This window comes from Emys orbicularis, chromosome 5 (assembly GCF_028017835.1).
Source record: "Emys orbicularis isolate rEmyOrb1 chromosome 5, rEmyOrb1.hap1, whole genome shotgun sequence".
Classification (NCBI taxonomy): Eukaryota; Metazoa; Chordata; order Testudines; family Emydidae; genus Emys; species Emys orbicularis.
In genome coordinates this window covers 38148311-38166106 of record NC_088687.1, presented here as the reverse complement: position 1 = coordinate 38166106, position 17796 = coordinate 38148311, and the positions used below count along the sequence as shown (strand labels likewise).

The 17796-nt window shown below is 38.6% G+C and overlaps 1 protein-coding gene across 24 annotated transcripts in view; it reads left to right on the top strand.

Moving 5' to 3' along the window:
* Positions 1–17796, top strand: part of CAMK2D (calcium/calmodulin dependent protein kinase II delta) — a 258791-nt gene that overhangs the window by 139720 nt on the left and 101275 nt on the right. For all 24 annotated transcript variants that reach the window (XM_065405038.1, XM_065405055.1, XM_065405063.1 and 21 more), the window contains exon 5: positions 16348–16413. In XM_065405038.1, the coding sequence (XP_065261110.1) occupies positions 16348–16413 (66 nt within the window). The remainder of the gene's footprint in view (positions 1–16347; positions 16414–17796) is intronic.

Genomic DNA, 17796 nt, shown 5'->3' with positions numbered 1-17796 from the left:
TTAGTCTGGCCGGGGGGAGGAAAACTGGGACCTGTCGTTGAGAATGGTTGGAACTGAGCCTGGATGGGCAAGGAGAGTAGGACAAGTTGTTGGGGGAAGTACACTGAGGTTGGATGAGGAGCCCAGGGATGGATACTGGAGTGGAAGTCAGTAGGGATGAGATCCATGGGGACAGGCATTGGAGGCAGGTGGGAGAGCGACAGGTCAGATGAGGATCTGGGAAGTGGGATGGAAACTGAGAATGGCTGGGCAAGAAAACTGGAAGTGAGGGAGATTGGAACCAGAACAGGGAGTTCAGGTGGGTGAGAATAGGACTTGCTCAGCAAGGCGACTGGGGCTGGGATGACAAACCTCAGCAGTGGAGACTAGGACTAGTTAAGTTAGGAGAGTGGCACTGGGTGAGGAGCCAGGAGTGGGGAAGAAACAGGACACGGACAGGAACTGGTTGGAGGGGACAGAATAGAAGGGACCAATCTTGAGGGGAATGGGTAGAAGAATCATGCCCACTAGAGCACATACCCCACCAGAATCTGGAATGGAACCCAAGATGCCTGAGTCTCGCCATTCCTCTGCTGTCAGCAAATGTCTGTGAAACCCACTGGCAAAGTGCATGTCTCATCCCCCTCTAGTGCTGATCCACATAAAGGATGACAGCCTACTACTGCTATCGGTTACTCTGTTAGCTTAAATGGCACAGGTCTGTGCAACAGAAGCTACTGATGTCCATATGCTATATGATGGAATTTCTGTATTTTCAGTTTGTGTTTTTAAAACCTAGGAAATTACGCCCAAAAAACCTGTGTTAAAAGAATGTTATTTAGATTGCAAAGTCAAGCACTCAAATTTAGGAAATGCCAAAATTAAGGTTGCCTGTGGAGCTCTACCTAATTCAGCCACCTTGTGTGTGTACATTATGTGATGTAGTGCTTAATTACATGATCATGTACTATTTTTTTCCACAAGATCACTGCCTCATTCAGTGCACACGATGGACATGCTCTGGAGACAAATCAGTGTTGTTCAGTGAATGAGGCTGTGTTCTTTGAGACCCCCAGCTTCATTTGTTGCAGAAATTGGAAGGTTTGTAATGAGTGAGGCAGGGATTGCAGGAAGAGAGAGAATGGTCTCATGGTTAAAGCAGTTCAGTGCTGCCCTGGAGAACTGCATTCTGTCTCTGCGTCTGCAGAGAATTCCTATGTGATGCTACACAAATCTGTTCAAGCAAACTTTTCATAGACGGACACTAATTCCTCTTTTTCTGGTTGCCTGACTTGAGACTGAAAGTCTGATTTGCAGAAGTGCTGAGCACTCACTGCTGCAACTGAAGTCAATGGGAGCTGTGCTTTGAACATATGAAGTGGTATTATAGCGCTATGTACTTTGAAAAAGAATGACTTCTTTGTTTCGGTCTTCACCGAGAAGTCTGAAGGAATGCCTAACATAGTGAATGCTAATGGGAAAGGGGTAGGTTTAACAGATAAAATAAAAAAAGAACAAGTTAAAAATCACTTAGAAAAGTTAGATGCCTGCAAGTCACCAGTGCCTGATGAAATGCATCCTAGAATACTCAAGGAGCTAATAGAGGAGGTATCTGAGCCTCTAGCTGTTATCTTTGGAAGATCATGGGAGACGGGAGAGATTCCAGAAGACAGGAAAAGGGCAAATATAGTGCCCATCTATAAAAAGGGAAATAAAAACAACCCAGGAAACTACAGACCAGTTAGTTTAACTTTTGTGCCAGGGAAGATAATGGAGCAAGTAATTAAGGAAATCATCTGCAAACACTTGGAAGGTGGTAAGGTGATAGGGAATAGCCAGCATGGATTTGTAAAGAACAAATCGTGTCAAACCAATCTGATAGCTTTCTTTGATAGGATAACGAGTCTTGTGGATAAGGGAGAAGCTGTGGATATGGTATACCTAGACTTTAGTAAGGCATTTGATACGGTCTCGCATGATATTCTTATCGATAAACTAGGCAAATACAATTTAGATGGGGCTACTATAAGGTGGGTGCATAACTGGCTGGATAACCGTACTCAGAGAGTTGTTATTAATGGTTCCCAATCCTGCTGGAAAGGCATAACAAGTGGGGTTCCGCAGGGGTCTGTTTTGGGACCGGCTCTGTTCAATATCTTCATTAACGACTTAGATATTGGCATAGAAAGTATGCTTATTAAGTTTGCGGATGATACCAAACTGGGAGGGATTGCAACTACTTTGGAGGACAGGGTCATAATTCAAAATAATCTGGACAAATTGGAGAAATGGTCTGAGTTAAACAGGATGAAGTTTAACAAAGACAAATGCAAAGTGCTCCACTTAGGAAGGAAAAATCAGTTTCACACGTACAGAATGGGAAGAGACTGTCTAGGAAGGAGTACGGCAGAAAGGGATCTAGTGGACCACAAGCTAAATATGAGTCAACAGTGTGATGCTGTTGCAAAAAAAGCAAACATGATTCTAGGATGTATTAACAGGTGTGTTGTGAGCAAGACACGAGAAGTCATTCTTCCGCTCTACTCTGCTCTGGTTAGGCCTCAGCTGGAGTATTGTGTCCAGTTCTGGGCACCGCATTTCAAGAAAGATATGGAGAAATTGGAGAGGGTCCAGAGAAGAGCAACAAGAATGATTAAAGGTCTTGAGAACATGACCTATGAAGGAAGGCTGAAAGAATTGGGTTTGTTTAGTTTGAAAAAGAGAAGACTGAGAGGGGACATGATAGCAGTTTTCAGGTATCTAAAAGGGTGTCATAAGGAGGAGGGAGAAAACTTGTTCACCTTAGCCTCTAAGGATAGAACAAGAAGCAATGGGCTTAAACTGCAGCAAGGGAGGTTTAGGTTGGACATTAGGAAAAAGTTCCTAACTGTCAGGGTGGTTAAATACTGGAATAAATTGCCTAGGGAGGTTGTGGAATCTCCATCTCTGGAGATATTTAAGAGTAGGTTAGATAAATGTCTATCAGGGATGGTCTAGACAGTATTTGGTCCTGCCATGCGGGCAGGGGACTGGACTCGATGACCTCTCGAGGTCTCTTCCAGTCCTAAAATCTATGAATCTATGAATAAATCAGGTCCCACGTGTCTCAAGGCACCTCAATTAGTGGACACTTTGGACTAAAGCTGGCCAGAACTTTCCAGACAGAACATTTTCCCATCAGGAAATGCTGATTTGTCAAAACAGTGAGATTCTCTGGGAACATGTTGACTTTTGGCTAAATTTTGACAGAAACCAGGGAGGTTTCTGAAACTTGATTCCCTGCCACTTCACCTGCCTCCATGGTTCCTTGACAGTCTGCTGGAGAAGCTTCTGGGGAGATTGGGCTTCCAGGCTCTAGAATCAGAACAACAAAAATTTTGAAATTGCATATTTCCCACGGGATGGAAATTCCAGGTCCAGCCCAGCTATACTTTTGTTCTTAATCTATCTGTGCCTCAGTTCCCCATCTGTAAAATAGGAATAAAAATATCTACTCATCTCACAGGGGTGTTGTGAAAATAAATTCATTATGGTTTGTGAAGCACTCAGATATTGTAATGATAGCCACCATACCAAACATCCATAAGTAAATTAAAAGTTCTGTCTTTAAAATAGGGTTTGAATAATGCACAGCAAATAATGTTGCTGTGGAGCCACACATTGAACGAAAATAAAATAAGGAATAGGTGCTCATTAAGTGAGCACTGCCCCATCTGGATTGAAAGCGGCAGGGGTCCTGTGGGGTAAAATAGCATGCATTTACATAATTAAACACTATCGTAATGTACATATACAAGGGAGCATAATTAAGGTTGCACAGGAAACCTTCATTCTGGCATTTCCTAATTTTGGAGTTCTTGACTTTGCTACCTTAACAATGTACTTTTTACTGTAGTTTTTGTGTGTGTGGTTGTCTAGATTCTTTGTATATGATGCAGTTAGTACTTAAAGAGAAAATCACAAATGCAATATCAAGATAATGTGAATGCCAAGCAGAAGTTCACAATGTTGTATACTTTGTAACTATCATTACATTTCTATTTTTGTCATACTGATGCACTTCTAAAAAAAAACTGAATTTCTGCTGTGGAATTGACTGAAAACCGTTAAATACCCATTTTTTACCCATAAATATGTTGTGTCCCAGAATATTAATCATTGTGGAAAAGAACAACCATGTAAAGAAGGACTTTAACACTGTAGCAAATTACATAGAACAGGACATTTTAATACAAGAAACTTACACTGCCAGTAATTTTCTATATCTCTCTTTCAACTGCTGTAGATATTTATATCTGAATAAGGATTTCCTCACTATCAACTCTTCCTTCTGCTTAATCTTGGAATGAAATCAATATCATGTGTTTATGACCACAGTCCAGGTTTAGCCTAAGTTTACTTCCACATTTTTTGCCTTGGAAAAAGGCTCTGTACGCTTCTTGGGTGCTGTGAGTGTCAAGACCAAACTTTATTCTAAACGGGGTAATGATCTCTTTAGAAACACATGTGTAATGCTGGTTTCAGCCTTGAACAGCTTCCCTCTTTCCCAAGGGCAGAGTAACTCCACTAAACCTCACTGCCATTAGTGCACATTTTTATGTACATTATTGTTATTTAATTAACAGACACACAATTTATACAAATGAGATATTTAGGAAGCCAAATGACTATATGCCTTTGAAATGTAAGTTTGCTTTGAGGAAATTGTCAGGAAAAGGAAACATACCAAAGTAAATAGTTAGAGCTTTTGCCATTTCACAGGAAAGCTCTGTGTTTGCTAGACTGAATGATAAACCTGATTTCCTGAAAAAGACAAAGAATTCTCTGCATGTACAGCTTTTACAGCCTGGAGAAGCAGCTTCATTTGAACATTGTTCCAGTGGAATTCAGAATGCACAGCATGTATCAAGGAACTCTCTTATTATAGCAACACTAGTCCTCCTTCAGATTGCCATTTCATTTCAGTAATTGCGAAGCTGAAAATCCTGTGCACCCTCTAAAAAGAAGGTTTACTCTTTGAGGCCATATGCCTCCCTGTTGGTATTCTTTTTACAGCGATTGCATCTATATATTTATTTCATTATCATGTATTGTACTATTAAGAAATAAAGTAATTCTAACACTGACAAATTGTATACATTAAACTAGTAGAGACAAAAGCTATTGCCAAAAGGTTGTTGTCACAGAGACTAAGGGTAACATTAGCAGAAAGCAGCTGTTTATATCCTCTGCCCATGCTGATCCTATATTGTTTTCCTAAATGTTCCTAGATTACTCTAATTCAGTGGTTCTTAACCTGGGTGCACGCACCCTCTGGGGGTGCGAGATGCCCTTTCTGGGGGTGCGAGACATGCCAGTTTTTTTTAGAATACACAAATTAAGTGCAGGCACGTAAGTACAACTACTTTGTTTAATCAAACCTATGTATTTATTAACATTATACATTTTTTAACGATTACTGTAATATACAAACAAAAAAATATATCTAGGTTTAAAAAACTGACCTACTTCAATGATTTTTGATAAGGGGTGCAAGAACATATTTTGAGACCCAAAGGGGTGCAAGCTGCAGTAAAGGTTAAGAACCACTGCTCTAACTAGTAAAGGGGGAGTGCTTGGTAACTTGATCTATGTGTAACAAGGTCTCTGTGTGAAAACAAAATGAAATATACTGATGTCACACATACCTTCGATGGGAAAGACAGATTTTTCCACCCATGTGAAATGTTATTGCTGTCAGTTTGTGGGTGCAGGCAGATGTAAGTCAGATATGCTACAGTATAAAGGTTTTAGTTCTATGGGGGTCATCTCTTCTGGCAACCGGCAGAGGGGCTTTTTTGTGTTTAGCCCTTTTATTAATGTATTTTTAGAAGCTATATCTACTGTAGTTGCACTTGCTGTGTTTGTGCAATATATTGGATGTATAACAGAAGGGGTATCTCAGCAAATTATAGGTACCATGTGGGCCAGGACAGTTGATCAGTATACAAATGTCAAATAGCTCTTTGCACCCCATATCTATAACTTGGTAGGGATAGCACAAAAAGAGAGTCGGATTCTGCTGTTACACCAATGCAAATGTACATGAATTCTGTTAACTTCAAAGTCAGAGACACTCTCTTGCAGAGACAGACAAGCCTTCTGAAGTGTACGTTACTTGTGTGTGTTATATAAGGGACCAGACAATCAGAATCAGCCTATGAATAGCCTAAGGGACCTGCAGTTCACCTCAGGGAAATAGCTGGCAATGTGTGTTTCAGTTTGTGGTCCTCTTTAAGAAGACTGGATTGCAACTGGATTGCATGTATTTATATGTTTGTGAAATATGCCACCTAAGAGTCAGAGAGCTTAACAAAAGAAAAGAAATCCTGCAAGCTGAGGAGGTAGGTTGATTGTGAGGTCTCTTGGAAGGTGGGAGCAGTATGTGTTTCATTCTGGTTTTTAGTGGAAATTAATTTATTTTTATTTTTACTTTCAAACTAAAAAATAACTATTTCTTTAGAAGTGCTCTAAATCCACTGATGACATGAAACATTATATCATTTGCAGCAGTTATAAATGTCTACTTTTAAATGCACTTTGGTGACTTGTTAGAAAAATTAATGGAGGTAAAAGATTTAGAATGTTTTATATCCTACAAAAATGTCCTTTCTATGTTTCTTTAGTATAGAAACTACATACTTGGCTTTTTTTAAAGTGATCTCGGATTGTCGCATAAGACTACCATATCCGACCCCATCTGGAATTGTTCCTTTATCTTAATGGTTGCTTTCAGACTGTGTGGGATTAAATACTACCATATCTTTATAAATTCCCTTAAAATTGCATACTACCCAAGAAACTGGGGGGGGGAGGGGGAGGGAGGAAGGAGGCTTTTCTGTGAATAGAAAAAGGGATAATTTTCACAATCTGATAATTTCTTTACAATGACTGTTCTGGATAAATTTGCTATTTGAAAGGAGAGTTTGCTGGTTTGTTTGTATACCTTAATACCGGTTGTGCTTTGATCTGAACCATTTTGGGTGGTATATCTTTTGCATAAGCTTGCATGTGATGGAGTATAGTTTAAAAACGAGAAGGAGCCGTTCTGCCTAATTTTATATTAATTCTGCACATTTAAGCATGAATCACTTTTATTCTGTTTTGTTACATGAAACAGTACCCCAGTATCTATTTTACTGTAATTCACTGGTTGAGATTTTAATTGCACAAAAATCCAGGAATTCAAAGTGACAGTTCTCCCAAGTGTAAATCCTCCAACTTGCATTTATGCACAAATGTGAAGGACCCCTTGTAAATAGTGCTGCAGATCTCTGTTAGATGTACTAATGTAACATAATAATGTGCCCTATTTATTTTTTCTATGTTGAGTGTTCAAATTTGAGCACAAGGTTTTAGACATTTTGGTGGCAATGTGTTTCTGGATATTTTTCTGTACCAGTGCATGGTAGAGTGATTGCCTTGTGCCATGCGTAAGGAATGGAATTTTTATTGTTCTAGCAACATGGGTCCTATATCTGTCAGAAAATAATATTGAGTAGGTTGTGGTTGCTGCTATGATGCTCTTTTCAGTGAAGATATTGTTCCAAGCCTGCTCCTCCCAACAGGTATAGCTTTCACGGGGAGGTGTGTCAACAGACCTGAGATTGACAAAAAACACTGAAGAATGCATGCTAGCTATGACTATGCAGGCATTCACTGGTGTTTACTGGTGAATTTAAGGTTGGAGGCCTGAGCTGCCTTTTGCTGAAATCAGTTGTATACCACTGAAACTCCACTGACTTTATTGAAGCTAGTCATGATTTATACTGATGTAAGTCAGAGGAGGATCATTCTCTTGTGCGGGTAAGTTGCATATTGTTTACAACTCTTGTCCTTCTCTGTCTCCTACATGCACTTGCACGCATGTGCACATGCACTTGCACGCATGAGCACATGCAGGGCATTCTAGATTACATGTGATAGTTGCATGGGCCAACGTGCAAAGTAATACCAAGTAACTGAAATTACTTTTTATTCCCTTCCACCTCACTATACATATGCTCACATGCATACACATGAACATTTATTTCTGAGTCATTCTATATGTAGGCAGCTCTTTTATGTTTCCTTCAGACTCCTAACATTTTTTGTTGCTCTTCTTTGAATGCACTCAAAGTTTTCAATGTTGTTATGGTAGTTTATGCCATATACTGAATACAATATTCAGATTATGGTTGAACTGAAGCAGCATAGAGATTAGAGCTGGTAACAAATTTTGGAAGGAAAAGTGTTTTCAACAAAAATAGTCCTTTTTCAAAATATTTTTTTCACAAAATATTGTCAACATAGTCAAAAATGTTTACTTACTGAAATTTTTTTGCAAATTTGATCAAAAACACTATTGTAGACATTATTAAAATAGTCATAGAAAACTTGCATTTACAGAAAACAGTTTCCAGTAAACAAAAATGTTAAGTAATCATTTTGATATTTTTGATAAACATTTCCCAAAAAGTATTGAAATGTTTAAAAAACGGAAACACTTCAAATCCTTCAAAATTAAAACAATTTCAATTTTTTTCATGAAACTAGTTTTTCATTTTTTGACCATTTGTAATAGATACAAATAATTACTTTTCTGTTCCACGATGTGTTGCCTCTGTGTATGTGAGATGGGAGAGGTGGATAGATACAGAGAAACATCACATAGGGCAATCTTAATGGAAGAAGGAGAAATGGTGGAAGGGGAATAGACTCTTATCTGGCTTTCTTATAGGGCTTTTATGTTACCAATTCCTCTAGTGTATCAGTGATTCCCAGGTAAATAAAACCTGTGATGTCCCTAATGGACTTCATGAAGTTTTCTGCCTTTCTACCCTTTTTTAGCTAAAGAGGCTCTACTTATGAAATAAAGGTTGTTCAAGATCATTTAGCACCTGCATGCTACAGTGGGGGAAAAAATGAACAAGTCATCTTTTCATATTAGTGAGGCAGATGAGTTCAAATCCTGTTACCGCCATGTACACTGGCAGTTATAGTACCTGAATGGAAACAGCTGAACCACTTGAAGATTCTTTTATATTAGTCAATTAAATCCTTTTTCATAGAGTCCAATGTATCCTGTTGTAAAACAGAGAGTACTTGTTGGAATACAATTGTTACATTCAGAATCAGCATTGCTGTAGAATTTTCAAGAGAAGAGGCTTGTGTGTGTCCGTAGAAAGAAAAAAGGTCACAGACCAATGTAAAAATATACAGCCATGGTAATTTGAAGGCTATTATTTCCCCCCTTGTATCTGTCAATGAAAGCTATTTTAGTAAATAACCAGTGTAAACCAGGAGATTAAAAAATAAGTGAATGTTTATTTTGTGGAGATTTTTTATTGGTGTTAACAATTTGAGAACCTGTCTTTTCCTGTTAAAGACTTGTTGATATGTATAAGCTTTTCTAAGCAATTATATTCTATACATGAGATAAATGTGCTCTCATAAATGATCACAACAAAAGACAATATTAGAAGCTACTTTAACACTAGCAAATGTTAGAAAATGGCTTACTGATTATAAAATTCATTTCACTGAATACAAATGCCCTCAAACTGAACAATGAAAAACTGCTAACTGCTGTTGCTCTTTTAAGGTGAAATGGAAGTAACTGGGCTTTATGTGGGAAGCCTTCCCTCTTGTTCCCACATATGCATTCCCACAAAAAGATGCACATGGTGTACAGAATCTTGACAGCTCTGTATGATATTAATACTCTGTTTTGTTTTGAAAGTAAACATGTTTAATTTGTCGTCATTGTAATGCACTCTTCAGAAAGTTATATACGGAGGACAGGAACAGAAAAGATATCACTGGCATGTGCAGAATGCATTGGGAACAGAACAATCAACTCAAATCCAGTGTAAAGAAATAACTCATGACAGATGCCTGCTTAGAAAGTAGATGCTACCTGGTGCCACAGCAGGATAGTGTAACTTGCAAATCCCTACAAATAAGAATCCAGCAATTTCCATATTCACCATAGTTCCCTCCACTGACACTTCATTAGGAGGAAACAGACAGAAGTGCCTAAGTGCTTTTTCAATCACATCTGTCTGTAAAAGAACCTTAAAGTGTTTTCTGGATGATAGTAGTATATTCATAGGTCTTAGTTCTGGTGAATATCTAACTGAATGAAAACACTTGTCCTGGCAAGCTCTACCTTACAGAAATCATCCATAATAAGTGCTTGGTTTGGTTTGGTTCTTTTGTATTTTTTTTTAATCTAGAAGATAATTGGTCAATTGGTTTGCTGCCACCAACGCCCTACTTTGTAGAGTTACTCAGGGAAAAGTGATGAGTCCCTGACCTCCATGTTATTGAAGGTTGAACAATATTAAGCTCATCCTCCTCCCTGGTTACTGATTCCATATACAGTTATTATCAAGCACACATCAGAAGGTTATGGAAATTAAGACAGGTTTATTACTTTTACTAACACTTATGACTATTGTCAAAGTAACAAAGGGGAGGAATAAGATTTATATATGGAATATATACATGTATACACTTAGAGCACTTTTTATAAAGAAGTCAATGTAAATAAATAATGATATTTCTCTAAATCAGTGGTTCTCAACCAGGAGTACACGTACCCCTGGGGGTACACAGAGGTCTTCCAGGCTGTACATCAATTCATCTAGAAATTTGCCTAGTTTTACAACAGGCTACATAAAAAGCACTAGCAAAGTTAGTACAAACTAAAATTTCATAGACAATGATTTGTTTATACTGCACTGAAATGTAAGTACAATATTTATATTCCAATTGATTTATGAATATAGGGTAAAAATGAGAAAGTGAGCAATTTTTCAGTAATAGTGTGCGGTGACACTTCTACTTTTATGTCTGATTTGGTTTTTAAGTGAGGTGAAACTTGGGGGTAAGCCAAGCCATATCAGACTCTTGACAGAGATACAGTACTCTGGAAAGTTTGAGAGCCACAGCTCTAAATGAACAATAACTATTCACTTAAATATACTTGCACAGTCTCTCAGATTACCCCAAAGCCTTCATCCAGTATGTCTACATAGATGATCTGGAAACCCCAAATAGTTGCTTTTCCTGATATCGAAGAGATGTTCACCATAAGACCCCCGTACACCCTTCTTGAAAGGTGATCACGTTCTAATCACACAGTCTTCATTCACAATATCCAAGGAGCACAACTTCTTGGCTCAAAGCCATGTTAACTGCAGTGGAGCATACCAGCTCAGCTTGATGCCATGCCTTACTGAGCCTCATTAGTTACCTAAATAGAGAGCCCTTGATGCCAGGACTGCTATTACTGAATTCCAGGGTGACTCAACGATATCACCCCTTTAATATCACCAGCCTGTAGCTAATATTCTAAATCAATCACAGCGCCTATCTTTAATTTTCTACAGGTTCCACAAAATATAGGACTTGATGCTGCTCTCACTAAATCAATAATAAAACTGACCTCTGTGTGTTCAGGATATGGCTTATAGCTTATGATATTATATGTGATTACTTCCCGTTTCCTGCACTCACTGGCATTGGAACAGTTTTTATAGTGGGGGTGCTGAACGCCATTGAACAAACCTGTAAACCCTGTACATGATGCAAAGCACGTCAGCACCTCTAGTTCCAGTGCTCCTGCCGGCATTTCAGTCTGCTCCCCGGCGGAAGCACAAGCCACAGCTCAGTCCTTTCCGTACAGAGATGTAACATTACACAGAGTTACAGTTCTGAGAGAGAAAGTGTGACCCACAATGTGTCAAGAAGTAACAGTTAATAACCACGAGCAACCTGAAAGCAGTATTTGAAATGGTTGTGACTATTGCAGCTCATCAGCAGCAACAGTCTTCAACTCTCACAGCCAGTGATAACTACCAATCTCCTTCTCTTGTTTACAGTGAGATAGGGAGCACACTGTCTGGATCCAAAGGGTTTGCCACCGTCTTGAGACACGGATCTCGCAGTGGACAGCTCTTATCCCTGCATTGTTTAGCTGTTGAGTTCTCCCTGGCTCTCTCCAACTTTCCCTATTTTGTAGTCTTCTCACTGAGCTCCAGTTGTTTGAGCCTTCAGATGGTGACTATGGGTATGTCCTGCAATGAAAGCTTCTTATATGTCTTTGAAATGGCTACTGAGAATGTTTAGCAATGGTTACACCCATGATTTCTGGCTCCTGCAGGGGAGTATCCCACCTGGCTCTGGCAAATCTGTACACACACAGAGTCCCCGAAACAGAAATAAGAAATTATGTATCCACCCTACTTTATCTTCCCTCACTTATGCAACTAAATGCAGCAGTGTATGCATGTGGCTTACACTTGTGCTTCCAAAGGGACTGAATAACCATTTATAGATGAATCATTGCGAAAAGAGAAGTTGTTTCCACCCAATTCACTTCTTAAACAAAACTAATTTAGCGGCAATAACAACACTAGAAAATACAGCTGTTTGGGCATGAACAGTGTACCCAGTTTTCACAAGGAGGGTGTCAATGAAATCGCAACGGTGTGCTTATTCTTATCACAACTCCTTTAATAAAAAGAGTGTGTGGATGCGTTGGCTTATGATACATGAGGATTGCCAGCAAAAGGAGGTCATTTCTTTCCATGAATATTGTGGATTCAGAATTAGGGACAGAACTGGAATGTAACCCTGGGAGACACTCCCACTCCTTCCCCCACATCCTCATGACTGACCATACCACCTGCACCTAATGATCCTGCCGACATCCATGCCTGTCTAATTGCTATGGGAAGTGAAGAGACTAATCCGCTTTGTGTCTCTTTCCTGGCCTTCATGGTAACATAAAAGCCTTTGTCCCTTATGGGGAAGGGGGAAGAAATACAGTTGCCCCTCCCCACCAGATTCCGTCCCTTTAAAGCTCTCTGCACTGCGTACTCCCCAGGACTGTTAACCTTAGTAATTTCTCAGGGGGACTGTGGGGGCACATGTAAGATTTCAGGCAGATTGGTTTGATTTTGTGCAGTTACGAAGGGAGAAGGAAGTCAAAATATGTTTTGTAGGCCTTGATGCTGCAGCCTTTATGTGCCGTGCAGTGTGATGTTCAAGGTTATTGTGTGTCAGTGTGAGTGCCGTGCAAATGAAACAGGCACAAGTAAGGTCGAGGGCTATGCATAGTCATCCACACTGAAAGGCAATAAGTCTCAAGCCCCCAGCACCCCCCTTATTTTCATCCAAAAATAAGGATGAAATTAGGAATAGGGTAGGTGTGTCTGAGGAGAGTGGTTTAAGTGTGAACTTTATTATGAGGCACTGATTATTATTAGTAGGAGTAATAGTATTTGTATTTTGGCATTGCCTAGTTGCTCCTTGGATCAGGGCCTCCTTGAGCTGGGCACTGTCCACACAACAAAAATGCAGTCCTTGCCCCTAGCTATGTGTTTCCCTCCTAGGCCTTAATTGCTGCAGGGAGTGACTTGGCAGCCATTCAGCAGCTTTCTAGTGCAGAGTCAGAATCACGTTTGCTCCCTTTTTACAGTTTCCTTATGCATGCCACACTCTGCACCTGCACAGTGTGAGGTCTAGTCCGTATCTGGAAGCTAGCTTCAACCTTACATACATAACCTAATGTGTATACATGATGCATTTCCTTTCTCCATAGTGTTTTGCAGAACTTTCAGTTGTTCTCTATTCAAGCCCTAAGAAATGGTTAAACAGAAGATCCTAATATTAGTAAGTTAATGTTTTAGATATGGGCTGTCTTAATTTTCCTCTGTATAAATTGATTTTAGAAATCAACCTTAATTATTTCTGCAGTTGATGATCAGCACTTTGGAGAGCTGATTTCATCCGGTATTCCTGTATAAGGCAGTTGGAAGTTTTCTACAGTAACAAAACAATGTCAGTGAAGCAGACAGATGTATAGACAGTGCATCATGGTTCAAGTTCATGTTATTGCATTAGAGATGCAACCAGAACCTCATAACCAAACACCCTCCAATCTTTGGGAAAACTTATATCCATGCTTGGCAGCTCAGACCCCTCTCAGTTATACATATTTGTTTTGTAACTGAAGATTTATGAAATAACTTTTTTTCAAAGTAAAACGTATCCACAAGTTGGTAGGAATATGTTGTGTCCACTTCGGTACTAAATTGCCAGAGTGAGAGGAAGGGAGAGATTAATGTTAATTGTTCTAATTATTATTGTCCTATCGATGGCCAGTCACACTGCTGGTAATGTTGAAGGTTCCCTAAGAGTCTAATTGTTTTCTTTAAGGGGAAGGAATGCAGGAATTTCTGGCTATTTGTTTTCTGTCAGTAAAATTTCAACTTTATTTTTCTTGCTTTTGTTTTTCCATCTCATAGCACTAGCTATGGATGCCATGTAAACATCCAGTGTCAGTAAATATGTAGCCGTTTTCCCTTTTCTTCAATTTTGATTAGAACAAGCAGCATTTTGGTGTACTCTTTAATTTAAAGCTGCTTTGATTAAAAGCTTTTTTCTTTTCGGCTTGGATCTAAAGAGTTTGTTCTAGTGAGGCACAAGATGAAAGGATGTTTTGTTTTTATTCATTCACATTACAGTGAAAATTAAACCTTTTCCCTTTACCAAAAACAAAGCAAACAAAAATATATGTAACAGGAGCTACCAAAGAGAGTTAAAATATGCATTTATCAAGTATTTTTGTGCCTTAACAACCAACTCAAACACCTGGAGGGTAGAAGACGAAAAGAAATGACAATTAGGCAACCTGTCTGTGAATGCAATATAACTCCTACAGTTTTTGCTACAGACTGTGCTATGAAATAACATTCTCTTATATGAAGTAGATTGCTCTCCAGAGTCCCTAATATGTTAACCTAGAATATGGGGGATTTATTCCAACCAGCAAATGGACACAGGAAAATAAAAATACAATTTGCAACAACCTGCCCCTACAAAGGGGGCTTTACTCCTTGCTGAGCAGTTCATTCCTGTGTCTCAGCTAATTGCTTTTTTGTACTGAATAACTAATGTTCAGCCTCTAGCTGTTTAGCCACAAGTAACTACTACAGCAATAGGGAAATAAATAATGCAGTTTTGTAGAATTCAGCTCCCACTACCTGTTTACTTTTTCACATAAAATACAATTAGGTTCTGCAAATAAAAAATGCAGTTCATTGTGCTTAAAATGATGGATTTTCAAGCAATTTAATACAAGTTCCTTATATTCTTCGACTGCTTAAGAGGGCTTGTTTACACAATGTGCTAGTCTGCACAAGAGGCAAGACTTTTCAAAAATCCAACAGGAAGGGCATACATATAACTCAGACTTCTTGCAAGGAGTCCTTTTAGGTTCTATACAGATATGCAAACTGAGGTGGGATTTTATGGTGGAAAGGGCAGAAGCAAGTAAAAGTAAGTAGACTTCTTGTAAAATTTATTCTAAATCCTCCTTTGGATTACAGTAGTGTATTTATAACAGAATAACAATAAATTCAGGATATCTGTTTGTGGTAGCAAGGGACCTTTTAAGGATGCAGTGGGGAAGGCAGCATATCTTTGGACTTCTGTTTCATTCAGGACTGCAACTGGAGGGAGAACAAAACTTCTCTCAAGTGTGGTGACTGGGTCAGAACTCACCAAGACTGAGAGGGCCTGCCAAATTAGTTATTATGGCTTAGTGAGAAGTCAGTAAAGTCTTCTGATAATTAAGGCTCTGATTCTGGAGGGCATTTAACTGCATGTTTAACTTTAAACACCCTGACTCTAATAGAACTATTCATGTGCTTAACGTTAAACACTCTCGTAAGTGTTCTGTTGAACTGGTGGCCATTAAAGTATATTGGGGATGTTTGTTCATGTTACATGTTGGTGCATACCCTGCTTTAATAAGCTGGCTCTTTTTCCTAGAGCATACTTGACATCATTGTTCATGTGTATTTTGGAAGAACTTACATGTCCTTACTCTAGTGGGTTTTTGGTGAATGGCTGGATTTGAACTCTTTTTTTTTTTTTTAAAGAACTCTATGACAAAATTAAGATGATCTTATTTGCGCTTATATATACTTTGTATTAGTTAAATTTTGTATATTTATCCTGTGTCAGTTTCTACCACAAAATAAATACACACACATTAGTGCAGCCTGTATATGTTCATAGTTTGTGGTTTTTTTCCGGCACGGCATGAGTCGTAGATCAGATTCCCCCCCATGTAAGCAGTTGCAGCTCCATGAAATAAATAGGGTTGCACGTGCTTTATACCAGCTGTGAACTTAGCTGGGAAAGTCTGGCATTGTAATAAGGATGACAGCCTGTTCCACACAAAAAATGGATAATAGCTATATCCATAACAATAATTTAAGATACTTTTTTGCCACATTGCTTCTGGCCCTAATGAATCATTTGTTTTCACAGAGTCACTGGAGGTGAACTGTTTGAAGATATAGTTGCAAGGGAATATTACAGTGAAGCAGATGCCAGGTAAGTGCTTGATTTCTAGAATGTTGTTTATTGCTAGATTTTAACAATTGTCTTTAATTATGCTAGCATATTTACTTATTTTGGTGTTTACTTATGGTGTTTGGCATCAGTTAGAACAGAGCAATTCAACCTTCATCTATAGTGCCCATCGAGGCTTTGTTACATTTGGAAGATAGACATGGTCTAGTGGCTTGAGCTCAGTTTGGGTGATGGTAAATTTCCCATTGCCTTCAATGGAGCCATGATTTCACCCTTGGTATTATAACCTGATTCTGACACCCACTGTGTCTTAGTAAAGACACTTTCTGCCTCAATTTTCCCATCTGTAGAATGGAAATAATACTTGAATGTGACATACACACCAATTTTGAAAATCTATACATATTTAGTATTACTAGTGTTCTGAATCCAAAAAACTTTTCCTTCCTTTGAGATGCATTTTTTTTCATTAACAAACAGTAATAGCTACTGTGTGTCTCTCAGTCAGTGCTCAAATCTGCAAACACTCTGGTCCATTAGGTTCCCTAATGAACCTCTTCATATTTGTCCTATTGCTAACTTCTGTGGGAAAATTCCTTTTAAAATAAATTTAACTAGATATTTTGCCTCTGTATATTTATAATACCCAAATCACATAGAGATGCCATGTAGTAATATAACATTCAGTCAGTCCTTTACAATGGTAAGGGTTGTTCTTTTAGACCACAGTCACTTTATGTAAAACACATTTTTGGGAGTGTTTTAAATAACAGCACAAATATTCTGTCCTTTAAATTTCATTTAGCAGACAGAGAGAAAACGTTAGCAGTGTCCCAAGTGTGTATAACAAGTAGTAATGGGATGATAGTGAACAAAGGAAAATCTGGGCTGGACGTTAGGAAACCTCCTGACACTGAAATTGATTAGACTGAAAAATAATCTCCTAAGGGAAGTGGTGGAAACCTGATCGCTCAGGACATTTAAAACTAAGCTGGATAAAACATGCTGCAGAGGAGAAAACTGGATTAGCAGTTGTAGAGGGCTGACTGAATAATTTTTGCATACCCTAATTTTTTTAGTTCTGTGGAAACAGTCACATTTTCTAATGCTGATGCCAAATGCCACAAAGTGGTTATACTTTGTTTTTAAAGAAAAGAAAACCGGAGGTGATTATTCTGTTTTAAAAGTTATTATTATATGATGCAAAGGGGTGCATACAAATATATTCTGTATTAAACAAGTGGAGTGTTTAGGGGTGTTATGCATCTATGTATGTGTTTGTGTGTGTCCTTAGAAATAGCTAATGAGCTTTATAGATGCATGATCTATAATAAAAATAGGTCTTGTTCCTGCAAACCCTTACCTAAGTAGTCCTTATTCATGCAAGCAGTTTGTTTAATGTCA